Source organism: Opisthocomus hoazin, chromosome 5 (assembly GCF_030867145.1).
Source record: "Opisthocomus hoazin isolate bOpiHoa1 chromosome 5, bOpiHoa1.hap1, whole genome shotgun sequence".
Classification (NCBI taxonomy): domain Eukaryota; kingdom Metazoa; phylum Chordata; class Aves; order Opisthocomiformes; family Opisthocomidae; genus Opisthocomus; species Opisthocomus hoazin.
The window spans coordinates 978,082-990,584 of NC_134418.1; the positions used below are offsets into that span (position 1 = coordinate 978,082).

The 12,503-nt window shown below is 51.5% G+C and overlaps 1 protein-coding gene across 7 annotated transcripts in view; it reads left to right on the forward strand.

Annotated features, from left to right (window-relative positions):
- DYSF (dysferlin) overlaps positions 1–12,503 on the forward strand; it is a 116,187-nt gene that overhangs the window by 73,339 nt on the left and 30,345 nt on the right. For all 7 annotated transcript variants that reach the window (XM_075420220.1, XM_075420222.1, XM_075420225.1 and 4 more), the window contains 6 exons: positions 4,432–4,530; positions 5,238–5,366; positions 6,587–6,742; positions 8,480–8,571; positions 10,845–11,015; positions 11,534–11,676. In XM_075420220.1, the coding sequence (XP_075276335.1) occupies positions 4,432–4,530; positions 5,238–5,366; positions 6,587–6,742; positions 8,480–8,571; positions 10,845–11,015; positions 11,534–11,676 (790 nt within the window). The remainder of the gene's footprint in view (positions 1–4,431; positions 4,531–5,237; positions 5,367–6,586; positions 6,743–8,479; positions 8,572–10,844; positions 11,016–11,533; positions 11,677–12,503) is intronic.

Below are 12,503 nucleotides of genomic sequence, written 5' to 3' on the forward strand. Positions count from 1 at the left end.
GTCGTAAGAAATACAAATAACCCATCAAACAACAACTTAGCAAAGCTAACCCAAGCCAAAAAAAAAAATCAAAATCTGTAAACCATTTGGAATAATTGGTTATTTGCTGTGTTTGCTAGTTCCAAATCAGAGCACATATTTTACGGCTTCTCCTGTTACTGTTAGTTGGAAGAGCTCTTGGTGTTGGATATCTCCTGCTGAAAGTGGTCGCCAGCCTGCTCTGCAGCCCGGCCTTGCCCTCTGGCATGCTCCTGCCGTTGTTCTTCTCTCCTGGGGTTTGGTGCGTGCTTGGGGATGGCCCATGGTGCTCTCATGGGTGGTGGGTGAAAGCCCTCCCAGGCCAATCTGCATGGCAAGCTGGCTTTCCACCGGCTGGGGCTGCGGGGGAAAGCACCGCCAGATATCAACCATGGGATAGAGGAAAAATGATGGCAAGAAGGTGTTTGGGAGGCTGTCTTTGGGTGGACATGGCTAAACATAGGCTGATTGATCAGGATAGGGAAAATCCCACTGAAAGTGAAGAGTTTTGTCCACTTCTGAGCAAAATTAAAAGTACGGTGAAAAAAAAAAAAGGTGAAACAGCCAGAAATGGGTAATTTCTCTTTATGAACACCTGACAGTTCATACCTTGAGGGTTAATGGAAGGAGGAGCCAAGTCCTCTTGCAGGCTCCCGACGTGGTTTCCTCCTCCTCCTCCTTCCAGCGTTGCTTTCTGCCCGGTGCTGCTCAGAGCTGCTGCAGGTCCCTGGGCTGGGCTGGAGGAACCAGACGGAAGGGCCACGTTCACCCAAGGATAACCCAAAGATGGGTCCCTCTTGGGGCAGATGTTGGAGTTCAAGGACATGGGGAGGCTGTTAGCATGAAAAAAGCTTCCTCCAACTCCCAGGGTCTGTCAGGTGCGAGGTCCTAAGCCCAGTCTGTGACAATGCCACCCCAGTGTCTTGGGCAGGGCACGGCCTCCTAGTAGGAAAATCTGATTTTTTTCCTGCCTCCCAGGCACTGCTGCAGCTGCTCCTGGTCTGTGCTTGCGGGTGGTGGAGCCCAGCGGCTCTGCACGGTGCTGCTCAGAGCTGCTGCAGGTCCCTGGGCTGGGCTGGAGGAACCAGGTGGAAGAGCCATGTTCACCCAAGGATAACCCAAAGATGGGTCCCTCTTGGGGCAGATGTTGGAGTTCAAGGACATGGGGAGGCTGTTAGCATGAAAAAAGCTTCCTCCAACTCCCAGGGTCTGTCAGGTGCGAGGTCCCAAGCCCAGTCTGTGACAATGCCACCCCAGAGTCTTGGGCAGGGCACGGCCTCCTAGTAGGAAAATCTGATTTTTTTCCTACCTCCCAGGCACTGCTGCAGCTGCTCCTGGTCTGTTCTTGCGGGTGGTGGAGCCTGGTGGGCAGCAGAGCCTGACGTGCCTTGCCGGCATGGGGGCTGCTGGCCCCTTGGTTGGGTGGTGGGTGGCTGGTGGGCTTCGCTGCAGCCGTTTCACCGCAGAACCACCCCGAGGATGCCTTCCACGGCCGCCAGCCGCTCGGCTTCCTGCACGGGCTTGCTGACCTCCGGAGCAATGCTTGATGGAGCGGCGAAGGGGTTTAGGATGTGGTTGGAAAGCCCCAAGGAGCGCAGCTGCGGTGTTTAAAGACATCTCCTTCTCTGGAGATATTCAAGACCCGCCTGGACAAGGTCCTGTGCAGCCTACTGTAGGTGACCCTGCTTGGGCAGGGGGGTTGGACTAGATGACCCACAGAGGTCCCTTCCAACCCCTACTATTCTGTGATTCTGTGATTCTGTGATTTTTGTGTTCCCGGCTGTTGGCCGTGGCCTCTCTGCTGGAGTTTGCTGCACCCGCGGGAGGACAGGGCTGGGCTGGGTGAGCTGAGCTGGGACATGAGCTGAGCTGACCAGGCTGCGAGGAGATGAAGGGTGCGGATACCACCCTCGCCAAGGCTGAGATGCAGAATCCCAGAATCCCAGCATGGCAGGGGTTGGCAGGGCCCTCTGTGGGTCACCCAGCCCAACCCCCTGCCCAAGCAGGGTCACCCACAGCAGGCTGCACAGCACCGCGGCCAGGCGGGGCTGGAATATCTCCAGAGAAGGAGACTCCACAGCCTCCCTGGGCAGCCTGGGCCAGGGCTCCGGCACCCTCAGAGGGAAGAAGTTCTTCCTCGGGTTCAGCTGGAGCTTCCTCTGCTTCAGTTTGTGCCCATTGCCCCTTGTCCTGTCGCTGGGCACCACTGGGAAGAGTCTGGCCCCGTCCTCCTGACCCCCACCCTGCAGATATTTAGAGGCATTTTGAAGGTCCCCTCTCAGCCTTCTCTTCTCCAGGCTGAACAAGCCCAGCTCCCTCAGCCTCTCCTCATAGCAGAGATGCTCCAGTCCCCTCACCATCCTCGTAGCCATCCGCTGGACTCTCTCCAGTAGCTCCTCATCTTTCTTGAACTGGGGAGCCCAGCACTGGACCCAGCACTGCAGATGGGGCCTCCCCAGGGCAGAGCAGAGGGGGAGGAGAACCTCCCTCGCCCTGCTGCCCACACTCCTCTTGATTCACCCCAGGATCCCCTTGGCCTTCTTGACAACCAGGGCACACTGGTGGCTCCATGCTTGGGCAGGAGATGACAACCTGCAGTTGAGCAGGTGATAACCATGGCAGTGCCTTACTGCCTCTGAGTAAGCTTCTCCCCAAGCCAAAATTTTAACTGTTAGTCGCTTGAGGTTGAATTTATCCCCAAGCGATGCTCACCTGTGGGTCTGTGTGCCGTCCACGCAGAAGTTGGAGAGGGCCTGCAGGATGCTTGAAGTCCCTCAGCCATCTGCACAGGAACCCACCAGGGCTCAGGGCACAGACCCCAACCGTGAGGACCCTCCTGCACCACGTCCAAGATAAAACACCGAAGGTGACATTGGCCGTTGCCTGGTTGCTCAGTGAAAGCTCTGAGTTCAGCCGCTTGCGCAAGGAGCCACGGCTTTCCCTGGCTTTCCCTTTTGCAGGAAAATGTATTAATATTCTTTGCTATTAACATTGCAGCTGCTCCCCTTCCCTCCTTTTTTTTTTTTTTCTCCTTTTCCCCCCTTTTTTATTGTAAAAGCAGTAGAAATCAGCAAAAATATCTAACCAAATTCTTTGTCTTGGGGCTGCAGAAGATACCATGGGTAAGTCACCAGATTAGTTTAAGTACTTGCTTTGTAACTCACTACCTGTGGAATGTCGTAATAAAGCCATGATGGTCAGAGTGTAGCTTTTTCAACAATAAAACAGGGGAAGCGATGAAAGGCAAAATTTTTTTCAAAAAGAAAGGAGGCAGCAGAGGCCTCAGAATTAATTTATGTAATATTTCTATTAAAAACAATGTCTATTCAAGACAGCAATTTAAAGCCTGCACCGCTGGCTCAAAATATAAATCCAATAAACCTCTGTTATGATTCCTCCATTAGGTCAGTGTGATGGAATTTTGTGGACTTCTAAAATAAGACATCATTATTTTTCAGGAATGTTTCATGAATCACAGTCAAAGCCCCTTCATTTTTGCTTGTATAAATTTCAAAAATGGGGCTCTTTTATAAAATAGAGACATTTGCTGAGGCCGGCAGCCGACTTTCTGCTTGGAACAGGGTCTTTGGAGCCAAAATCCAGTTTGTGCAGCGGACGAGGCAGATGCTCCTTCATGGCTTTGTGGCTGGGATGTTGTGAGGCTGAGGCTGGCTGAGATTTGCCCGTTTCTTTGTATAATATCAATGAGAAGAGAATTGCGTTATTCCTGCGAGAGGTGCAACACCTGAGGACCATTATTTTTTTCTAATGGAGATATATGTATTTTATGCATGTATTCATTTGATAACGTGGTGTGTTTGGGTGGGGTATTTGGATGGTGCTGGGATGGAAACCAGAAAGACAATTCCCATCCCAGAAACCCTGAAACCTTCCAGGCAAAGCCTAAACCGGGGGCTGACTTGAAGAGCAGCCCTCCACGTCCTCCCCGAATTTCAGGTGGGCAGGACCGCGTTAGCACAAGAGTTAAATTCATCTCATCCCCTCTGTGGTCCTGCACTGAGGTCCTAGGAAGACCATCGCCCAAACTGGCCAAAATCCGCCCCTTGCCAAAAGATGCTGCAAATTTCTATTTGTGAGCTCTACCTCATCCTCCTACGGAGAAGCATCCTCTCTGCTGGCAGGTCCAGGTCCCTGATGATGCTGTGGCTGCAGCAGCTGGATTTGGGCTGGAAGCATCCCAAAAGCACCTTGAAACCAGGGACCGTGGAGCTGCAGGTTGGCTTCACGATAGCTTCATCGCTTCTGCAGGACAGAGACCTGCTGAACCCCGGCTGCGCTGTGGGGTTGGTGCACAGGGCAGAAGTCCACCTCTGGCATTTACGGGAGATGCTGCTGTCGTTGACTTGGGGTTTGCTCATGGAGATGTGTAACTTTGGTATCCCTTGCTGCCAGGAGGAAGAATTCATTGACTGGTGGAGCAAATTCTATGCTTCCACGGGAGAGAGGGAAAAATGTGGCTGCTACTTAGAGAAGGGCTTTGACACCCTGAAGGTAAGTGGCCTAGGCTGGTTCTGGGTCATTGGACCTGCACTCGCCATGATTTTTTTCCACAAGCTTTAGTTTGTTTGAGTGTTTAGGCTTTATTTTTGTTCCAGGACAAAAAAAAACAAAAAAAAAGAAAAAAACAAAAGCAGTCATTTGTCCCTGAGAGCAGGTACTTTTTGGTTTTAAAAAATAACTCTTTTGAAAATTCAGTTTTCTTTGTAAAATCCTTTCTGGTAACTTTCCACTTCGCAGCCTTCAAGGAATTGTCACTTTTCGAAGTGGCAGGGGAGGTGGGGAACTGCCACCCTGGGAAGTGTTTGGGAACAGCAAGGAATGCCAGAGGTTGCTTAGAGAAGAGGGAGATTTAGGCACCCAGTAACAAGAATTGCTAAAATTAACACAGGAGCCCAAAAAGGATGAAAGTGGGGGAAACCTTGCCTGGTCTTATGGAAAACGTTCCCAGCAGGAAGGTCTCTTTGGCGGATGAAAAACCCTCCGCAAGACGTTGGCTTAGTCTGGGTCTTCCATGATGTGCTGTTCTTTATTGTAGGGCTGCCAAAGGTCTGTTCTTCATCACTGTCCTGGGGGGCAACAAGGGTGACAGGACTGAGGAGCCTGGGTCAAGTCTTGTCCCAGATAGGTGGGGACACGCTGCTGGTCCCCCTCTGCCCGGGAGCAGTCCCTGTTCTCGTCTCCCATCTCTCCCTCCCCAGGTCTACGAGACGGAGCTGGAGAACGTGGAGGACTTTGATCATCTCTCTGACTTCTGCCACACCTTCAAGCTGTACCGCGGCCGCTCGCAGGACTCCAGTGATGATCCCTCGGTCGTGGGCGAGTTCAAGGTGTGGTGGTCGCTCTTCCTACCTGTACCTGGGAACACACTGCTGAGTGGAAGGTCTTGCAGCTGAGTGGGATGATGCCAGTTGGCTATTTTTGGATAGGACTTCAGTGAGAAATGGGCCATCAAAGCAGACCGCTGAGCCCAGTATGAACAACCTGCCTATGCAGGTCTGGCTGCTGCATTCCCCAACAGCGAGTGCGTTGCACGCTTCAAATGCAGCCTGGGCTGGGCCGCCATCCTGGAGCAAAAACCCACCAGGAGCCAGAAACTGGATGAAAGCGATGGAGCACCTTCTTCCTCCGGAGTGGTGGTGGGAGCATGTGTGAGCGCTGAGGGTCTCACCACGCTGGAGCTCAGAGCTCTCCCTTTGGAGGAGTCTGTCCGGTGCGGAGGAGAGATGCATCCCTTGCGTTTTTTAACCCACTCGCAGCAATGTTTAGCCTTTTTGCAAGAGAAGAGGGATTAAATTTTTCTAGCTGTTGTTTTTTTAATTGCTGCTCTTACCCAGCACTGTCCTCCCCCAAACAATACCCAGAGACTGATTCCTGCCACTTCACTTGGATGAAATCAGCTCTGGTGAACAAAACGCTTGGAAATCTCTGCTTTTTCTCTCTCCTCCTCCTGTCCCTCTCTCAGGAACCAGCTGCCTCTTTCAAGAACCTTTAAAATTGTCCCTGCAGAGAAAGCCTCAGCTTAAACCTTTGCGGAGTTGAGTCACAGCAGGGCTCCTTCACACATCTTTAATAGCGTGAAGGCTCAAAGGACAGTGAAGTAGAAGAGGTAAAGGAAAAACAGGCTGGAGTGGCTCTGCCCAGACTTACAACAGGGTTTGTATCGATGTTCAGGCAAAGGGTGAATGATACAGGCAACTCGCCGCCCTGCTCCTGACTCCTTCGACCACCTGAGGACATGGTCTGGTCTAGTAGACAGAAGAGGGTCAGGGTCTGGGCTCTGTCCCCATGATTGCAGTAGCTGTAGATGCCCCATCCCTGGAAACATTCAAGGCCAGGTTGGATGGGGCTCTGAGCAACCTGATCTGGTTGAAGATGTCCCTGCTTATAGCAAGGGGGTTGGACTAAATGTCTTTTAAAGGTCCCTTCCCACCCAAAGCATTCTACGATTCTATGCAGCCATCCAGACTCTTGTTGCAAGCCCGCTCACACGGGACCCATCTGCACGTGTGGGTGTGCAAATGCAGCTGAACATGTCTGTCCTTCACAGGGTTCGTTCAAAATTTACCCTCTCCCAGATGACCCGCGAGTCCCTGTGCCACCTCGACAGTTCCACCAGCTGCCAGCCAGAGGACCCCAGGAGTGTCTTGTCAGGGTCTACATCATCCGGGCCTTTGATCTCCAACCCAAGGATGCCAACGGAAAGGTAGGCTGCTGGGGAAAGCTCTGGTGCACCTCAGTGTTGGGTGACAGGGTGGGCTCTTTCAATGGGTCAGCCCTAATTGATCAAAATTTGCATATATGGGTTAAAATTTCGAAACAACAGCAACAGCAAAATGGAGAAAATCTACTCCTTCTTTCTGCTTCCATTGCAACATCTGGGAATCCCAGGAGCTACCTCTTCCTCCATCCTGAGGGACTTTTCAGCAGGGCTAGTTATAATAGTTGAATGAGGGCTTGGGGCTTTTTTTTCATCCTGGTGCCAAAGGAAACAAAATCATGTCTTTCACATGGCTGCTTTTTGCAAAGCTTTGCCAGGCTGGAAGTAAAATTCAGTGCAAAAAGAAAATTGCGTTGGTTCAGAAAGAAAATGTTCATTTTGTTTCACTTTGCAAAAAATCTCAGGGAAAAAGCCTGCTTTACTCTCTTTGTTCCACTGGAAAACAGGGAAAAAGTTAAAAAAAAAGTGTGGGAAATATTTTGATGTGAACAAAACCCTCTGCTTTTTAATCTACCCAGTTTCTGAAACAGGACTTGCAATGAAAGTTTTTGATTTCTTAGAAATCTCCCATCAGAGACTCCTGCAGATCAAAAAGGAGGAGTAGAAAAAACGCTTTACGCGCACTGAAAACCAAAACCAATCCAAGTTTGACCCACGGTCTTTCCCCTGTGCTGTGACGTCTCCTAAAGCTCAGCGCCGTCAAGGGGAGAAGCAAGGCGAGCCCTGGATGCCCAGACCATCCGTGCACGGCAGACCTTGCCCGAGCACTGCTTTTCCATCCTTTGCTTCTTAAAAAAATCAGCAAGTCAAGGAAAAGCGATGAGGAACTCTGCCTGGGTGTTTTTTCCAGGGAGCATAACTAGCCGATATCGTTCCCATTTGTGGTTTTTTATTTTTATGTGAGCGGAGTAAGGTGGTGGGTCCCTCTAAGGGACTGGACTCAAGCTGTGTGACATCTTTTAGGTGAATTTGTGGGGTTTTTTTTGCTTTTTTATTTTTCTTCCCCTGGCAAAAATGCGGACTCAGGTTAATCTAACCATTTCTCAAATTTATGCTAGTTTCCCCGAATAGATTTAGTTGTGAGAGAGAAGCTTAAAAACCTGCTAAAAATGTAAAAATAGGTGATACAATTTTTAGATGCATAATGAATATTTTAAACTATGCTTCCATTTTAATTTTTTTAAAATTTGTGTCAGCGTCTTGGAAATAAATGGTTTTGAACCACATTTTTTGAAACAAAATGTTTTTCCTTTACCATTTCAGTCCCCTACATTTCTAAATTTATTTCTGAGTAGACCTCAAACTTAAAAAATGATGACCATGCGGGAACTCATAAATAGGTGACTCAGATGAGAATGGGAACATCCTGAGGACTTCAGAGCAAGCCCAGTCCATCAAAGAAGCCATTAGTAGTTTTTTTCATGGTCTTTTATTGCTTTTCCATCCCATGGGCCTCAGAAGGACTTGGACTTTTGTCCCACTCAGCTAACTGGTCCTTCGATCATCCTCAAAAAGAAGTTGCAGTGCAGATAGCTGTTGCTGATGGCCACAGATTTGTAGGAAGGAGTTAATGTCAGACTGTCCTATCCTTGGAAATGGGTGTTTGCCAAGGGTGGTGGAAGATCCTGCTTGCTGGGACAAGGGGAGACAGAGCTGTTCCTTTGCCGTTGATATTGCTGTGCACTGACTCTTTCTTGCATTGATTTTCATGCCCATCTGTAGTGTGATCCCTATGTGAAGATTTCCGTGGGAAAGAAGTCCATCAATGACCAAGAACATTACCTTCCATGTACGCTGGAGCCCGTCTTTGGAAAGTAAGTTTTGGTTCAGTCTGGAGTCCATGGGATTTTTTAACGTCATATTGAGGGAATGGAGCTGGGCCAGCCAGAGCTTCTCATTCCAAATGACATTCAAGGCCAAGTTGGGTGGGGCTCTGAGCAACCCGATCCAGCTGAAGATGTCCCTGCTCATTGCAAGGGGGTTGGATTAGATGGCCTTCAAAGGTCCCTTCCAACCCAAACCGTTCTGTGATTCCCATCGCGTGCTCTTGGCTCATGTCCAGCCTTGCTGAATTGAGTCTGGCCTTGGCTCGACCACTGTCCTAACCACCGTGGGTCGTGTTCATCTTCTCCCTAGGGCTTTTGAGCTGTGGAGCATGGATTAGGTCTGCTCTGTCATCCAGAGAGACATCAGGAGGGATTTTTAGACCTGGGATTCCCCTGTGGAGGCGTCTGCCTCATCCAACTGATGGTAGAGAGAGTCTGGGGAAACTCTGCTCCTGATTTAGGCACTTTGGTTAAATGTCTGAAGAAAACACGTGATAAACAGAGGCCTGTTTGGTTAGACTGTGGTGTGGGACACCTCAAAATCAGATACTCTGAAAAAAGATTATCTATGAACATGATATGGGCTGGCTGAGTGGTTTGCCTTGCAGTAGGGCCACAAACTTGCGATAAAAGGAAAAAGATAATATTTTCAGAAAAGGGCATTCATCAGAAACAGAAATCACCACAGGGACCAGGCAAAGTGAAGGGAGGTGGAGGAAAACCTGGTGCTCAGCCTCCATGTGTCGATAGGACTTTGGTCTCCCAGAAAATCTGGGATTAGAGGTAGGGGCTTATGCTTCAGCACAAACGAGGGTCAAGCCCTACTCCACATGACATCCAGCTGGTTTTCTTAGGTGGCTCTTGCTAGCTCAGGATGTGAGCATGGGGATGACACATCCCCAACAAAGCAAGACAGAGAGGGAGATACACCATCTGCAAGGATGGAGGAGAAGGGAGAGGGATGGTGAGGGTGAGCTGGTGAGACCTTGGAGGACAGTGTGCATTAGACAAGACGTTTCCCTTCTGCCAAAAGGAGATGGCAGTTTTGCCTTTCCTGTGGTGAATCCAAAGTGGTTGCTCCCCATCTAGCATGAGAGAGCCCTGATCTCCGGTGGCCCAGGACCTACTGCCCTGTCGCAGAGCCCACAGCCAGTCTGGCAGTCCCTGGTGAGCTCTGCCAGGCAGAGCAGGTCCTCCTTTGCCAAGCCTGGCCGCCGGCCAGAGGCCGTCTAGACAGCGTGCTGCACCTCCCACCCAGTCTTTAAAGCGAGATGTAAAACGGAGGTCCTGGCTGCTGGCGGCTGTTAAGCCTCTCGTTTCACGAGCTTTTCCCTGGGCGGCTGGCTGCCATCCAGCCTTAGCTAATTACTTTCTGCTGACCCCAGTTCCTCCTGCAGTCTTAATTGGTGGCATAATCACTCACTTCCCCTCCTTAAAAGCTGCTGCGGGGTAGGTGCTGGTGGTGGGAATGGCCGTCGTGTTGCTCCCCAGCGTCGCCTGCCTTTCGGCAGCAGGTGGAGGGGGTCCCAGCAGTGCTGGGTCAGACCTGGACTGTCCCACCTCACCCGGTCGTGCCACCTTCCACATTGCCAACGTCCACGAGCGCTGGCACAATCTGGATCAGGGTGTTGTGTTTTGGTGGGGTCTTTGTGCTTTGTCTTTTGCCGTCCCATATTTAAAGAGAGGGAGGAAGGTTTGTTCTTGCTTTATTTTATATGGACTGTGGTGTAATGATGACAGAGGAGACAGCGCAGAAGAAAGGTGCTTAGGACCAGGAAGAGAGGACAAGGAGGCTTTGGGGGGTCAGTCTCATGCTGACCACAAGCTTGGCCCAGGCAGGCTGGACTCCTGTTTTGGACATTTGCTCTTTGGGCTCGAAGCGCAGATGGTTTTCCAAAGCTGTCATTTCTTCCCCCTTCAAATTCCATGGCAAAGATGATTCCTGACTCTCGCCTGCTGCTCTTTTTCCCTGGATATTGCAGTGACCACCATCATGTCCAATTAGCAGACGGAGAAACTAAACAAGGGCAAAGTTTCCTCAAGGATAATTCAACCAGGCAAAAAGAAACTCAAGGCATACATGCTTAGCTGCATACCCAGAAGCTAAGCTGGTACAACACGGCACCAATAGTATTGGACCGACAAGGCAAAGATGTGCAGAGGTTGTGCTGTCCTTCCTGGCACTGGTGGGTTGGGATGGTGTGTGCACTCAGCAGCGTGGACCTCCATCTCATGGGTATTTCTCGGCTCCCATTGCGCAGGATGTTTGAGCTGAGCTGCACTCTGCCCCTGGAGAAGGACTTGAAGATCACGCTCTATGACTATGACCTCCTGTCGAAGGATGAGAAGATTGGGGAGACCGTCATAGACCTGGAGAACCGGTTCCTGTCAAAATACGGGGCGCGCTGTGGCCTTCCACAAACCTACTGCGTGTAGGTACCCCAGTGGGTCTCCATAGCTGGGGGGGGCTGTGTGGTGCCGAGCAGGCTGCAGGGACCAGGGTGATGCCTTAGCCCATGTGTCTGCTAGTCCAGGGCTGTCCCAGCGGGACCTGACCAGTGCTACGCTTCACCGCAGAGATTTTTCTAGAGAGACAGGTTCACACTGGAGCAGCCCCACATTTGAGGAACTTCCCTGAGCCCTGGCTCTCCTCCAGAAGCGTGAAATGCTTCAGAAGTCTCTTTGGGGAGCTCCTGTTACATCCCCGATGCCTCTTGGGCACACCACGGTGAGGACACCCCCCATGCACAGGGCCAGTGGAAGGGTGATGTGGTGGGTCTGGGGGGAGCTATCAGGGCACCCCCGCCCTGCAGGCTGGGGCTGAGTGGGCTGTGGGACACCTTCCTCAGACCAGCCCTCTTTGGTGTAGCACTGCTGTGGCCCCCTTGTTGAGGCTGGAAGATGTTTTATCATGTGTCGAGCTGCTGTTTTCCCTCCTGTTTGGTTTCAGCTCTGGACCCAACCAGTGGCGAGACCAGCTCCGTCCTTCTCAGCTGCTTCACCTCTTCTCCCTGCAGCACAACTACAAGGCTCCCATCTACAAGTCTGACCGGATCATCTTCAGGGAGCAAGAGTACATCCTCTCTGAACTGGGTAAGCTGATGGGGCTGGTTTGGGGTTGCAGAGAACTTTCCTTTATGCGGAGCAAAGGATGGAGTTGGAGGTCATGAACATGTCATGTTGGGGGGTTATCGTGGAGGTTAGGAGTGGATGATGGGCCCGTTCTTGTCCTCCTCTCCTTGCTGCCCAGGTTGGCTCTGCCCCTTTCCCAGGGCTGGCTCTGCCCCACGGGCTGCAGGGTGCAGCTGGGTCTGCACCAGACCCCGAGGCTGAACCCAGACCCGCAATCACAGAATCACAGAATAGTAGGGGTTGGAAGGAACCTCTGTGGGTCATCTAGTCCAACCCTCCTGCCGAAGCAGGGTCACCTACAGCAGGCTGCACAGGACCTTGTCCAGGCAAATCCAGCCACGTTAACCTTGGCCTTGGAGCGACTGCCCTTTGCCACCAGCGGCAACCAAAGACGCGCAGGCTGGGAGCAGCCGAGTCCATGGCGGCCAGAGAGGCTCCAGCCTGACCTTCCAGGGGTTGGGGCTGGAGGAGATGTGCAGTCCGTGTCTACGCGTTTCGGGGCCGGAGTCACTAGAGGGAGACAATATCATACACACGGTGCCCAGCGTACGGCTCACGCCTCGCGGGCCAGCTGGGCTCTGCAAAAGCAGCTTCTGCCAGCGAGGAGATAACATCACCCAGTGCTGGGGAGACATTTTCTTGTCTGCAGAAAGACCTGCCAGCGCTGACACTCGCAATGTCCTGGGCATCAACTCAAGCCCGCCTGATGGTCATCCTTGGGGGCAGAGGTTTGCCTTTTAGAGAGAAGTCTGCTTCGAAGCGTGGAAGGGGTGTTTTGGCCCAGGGAG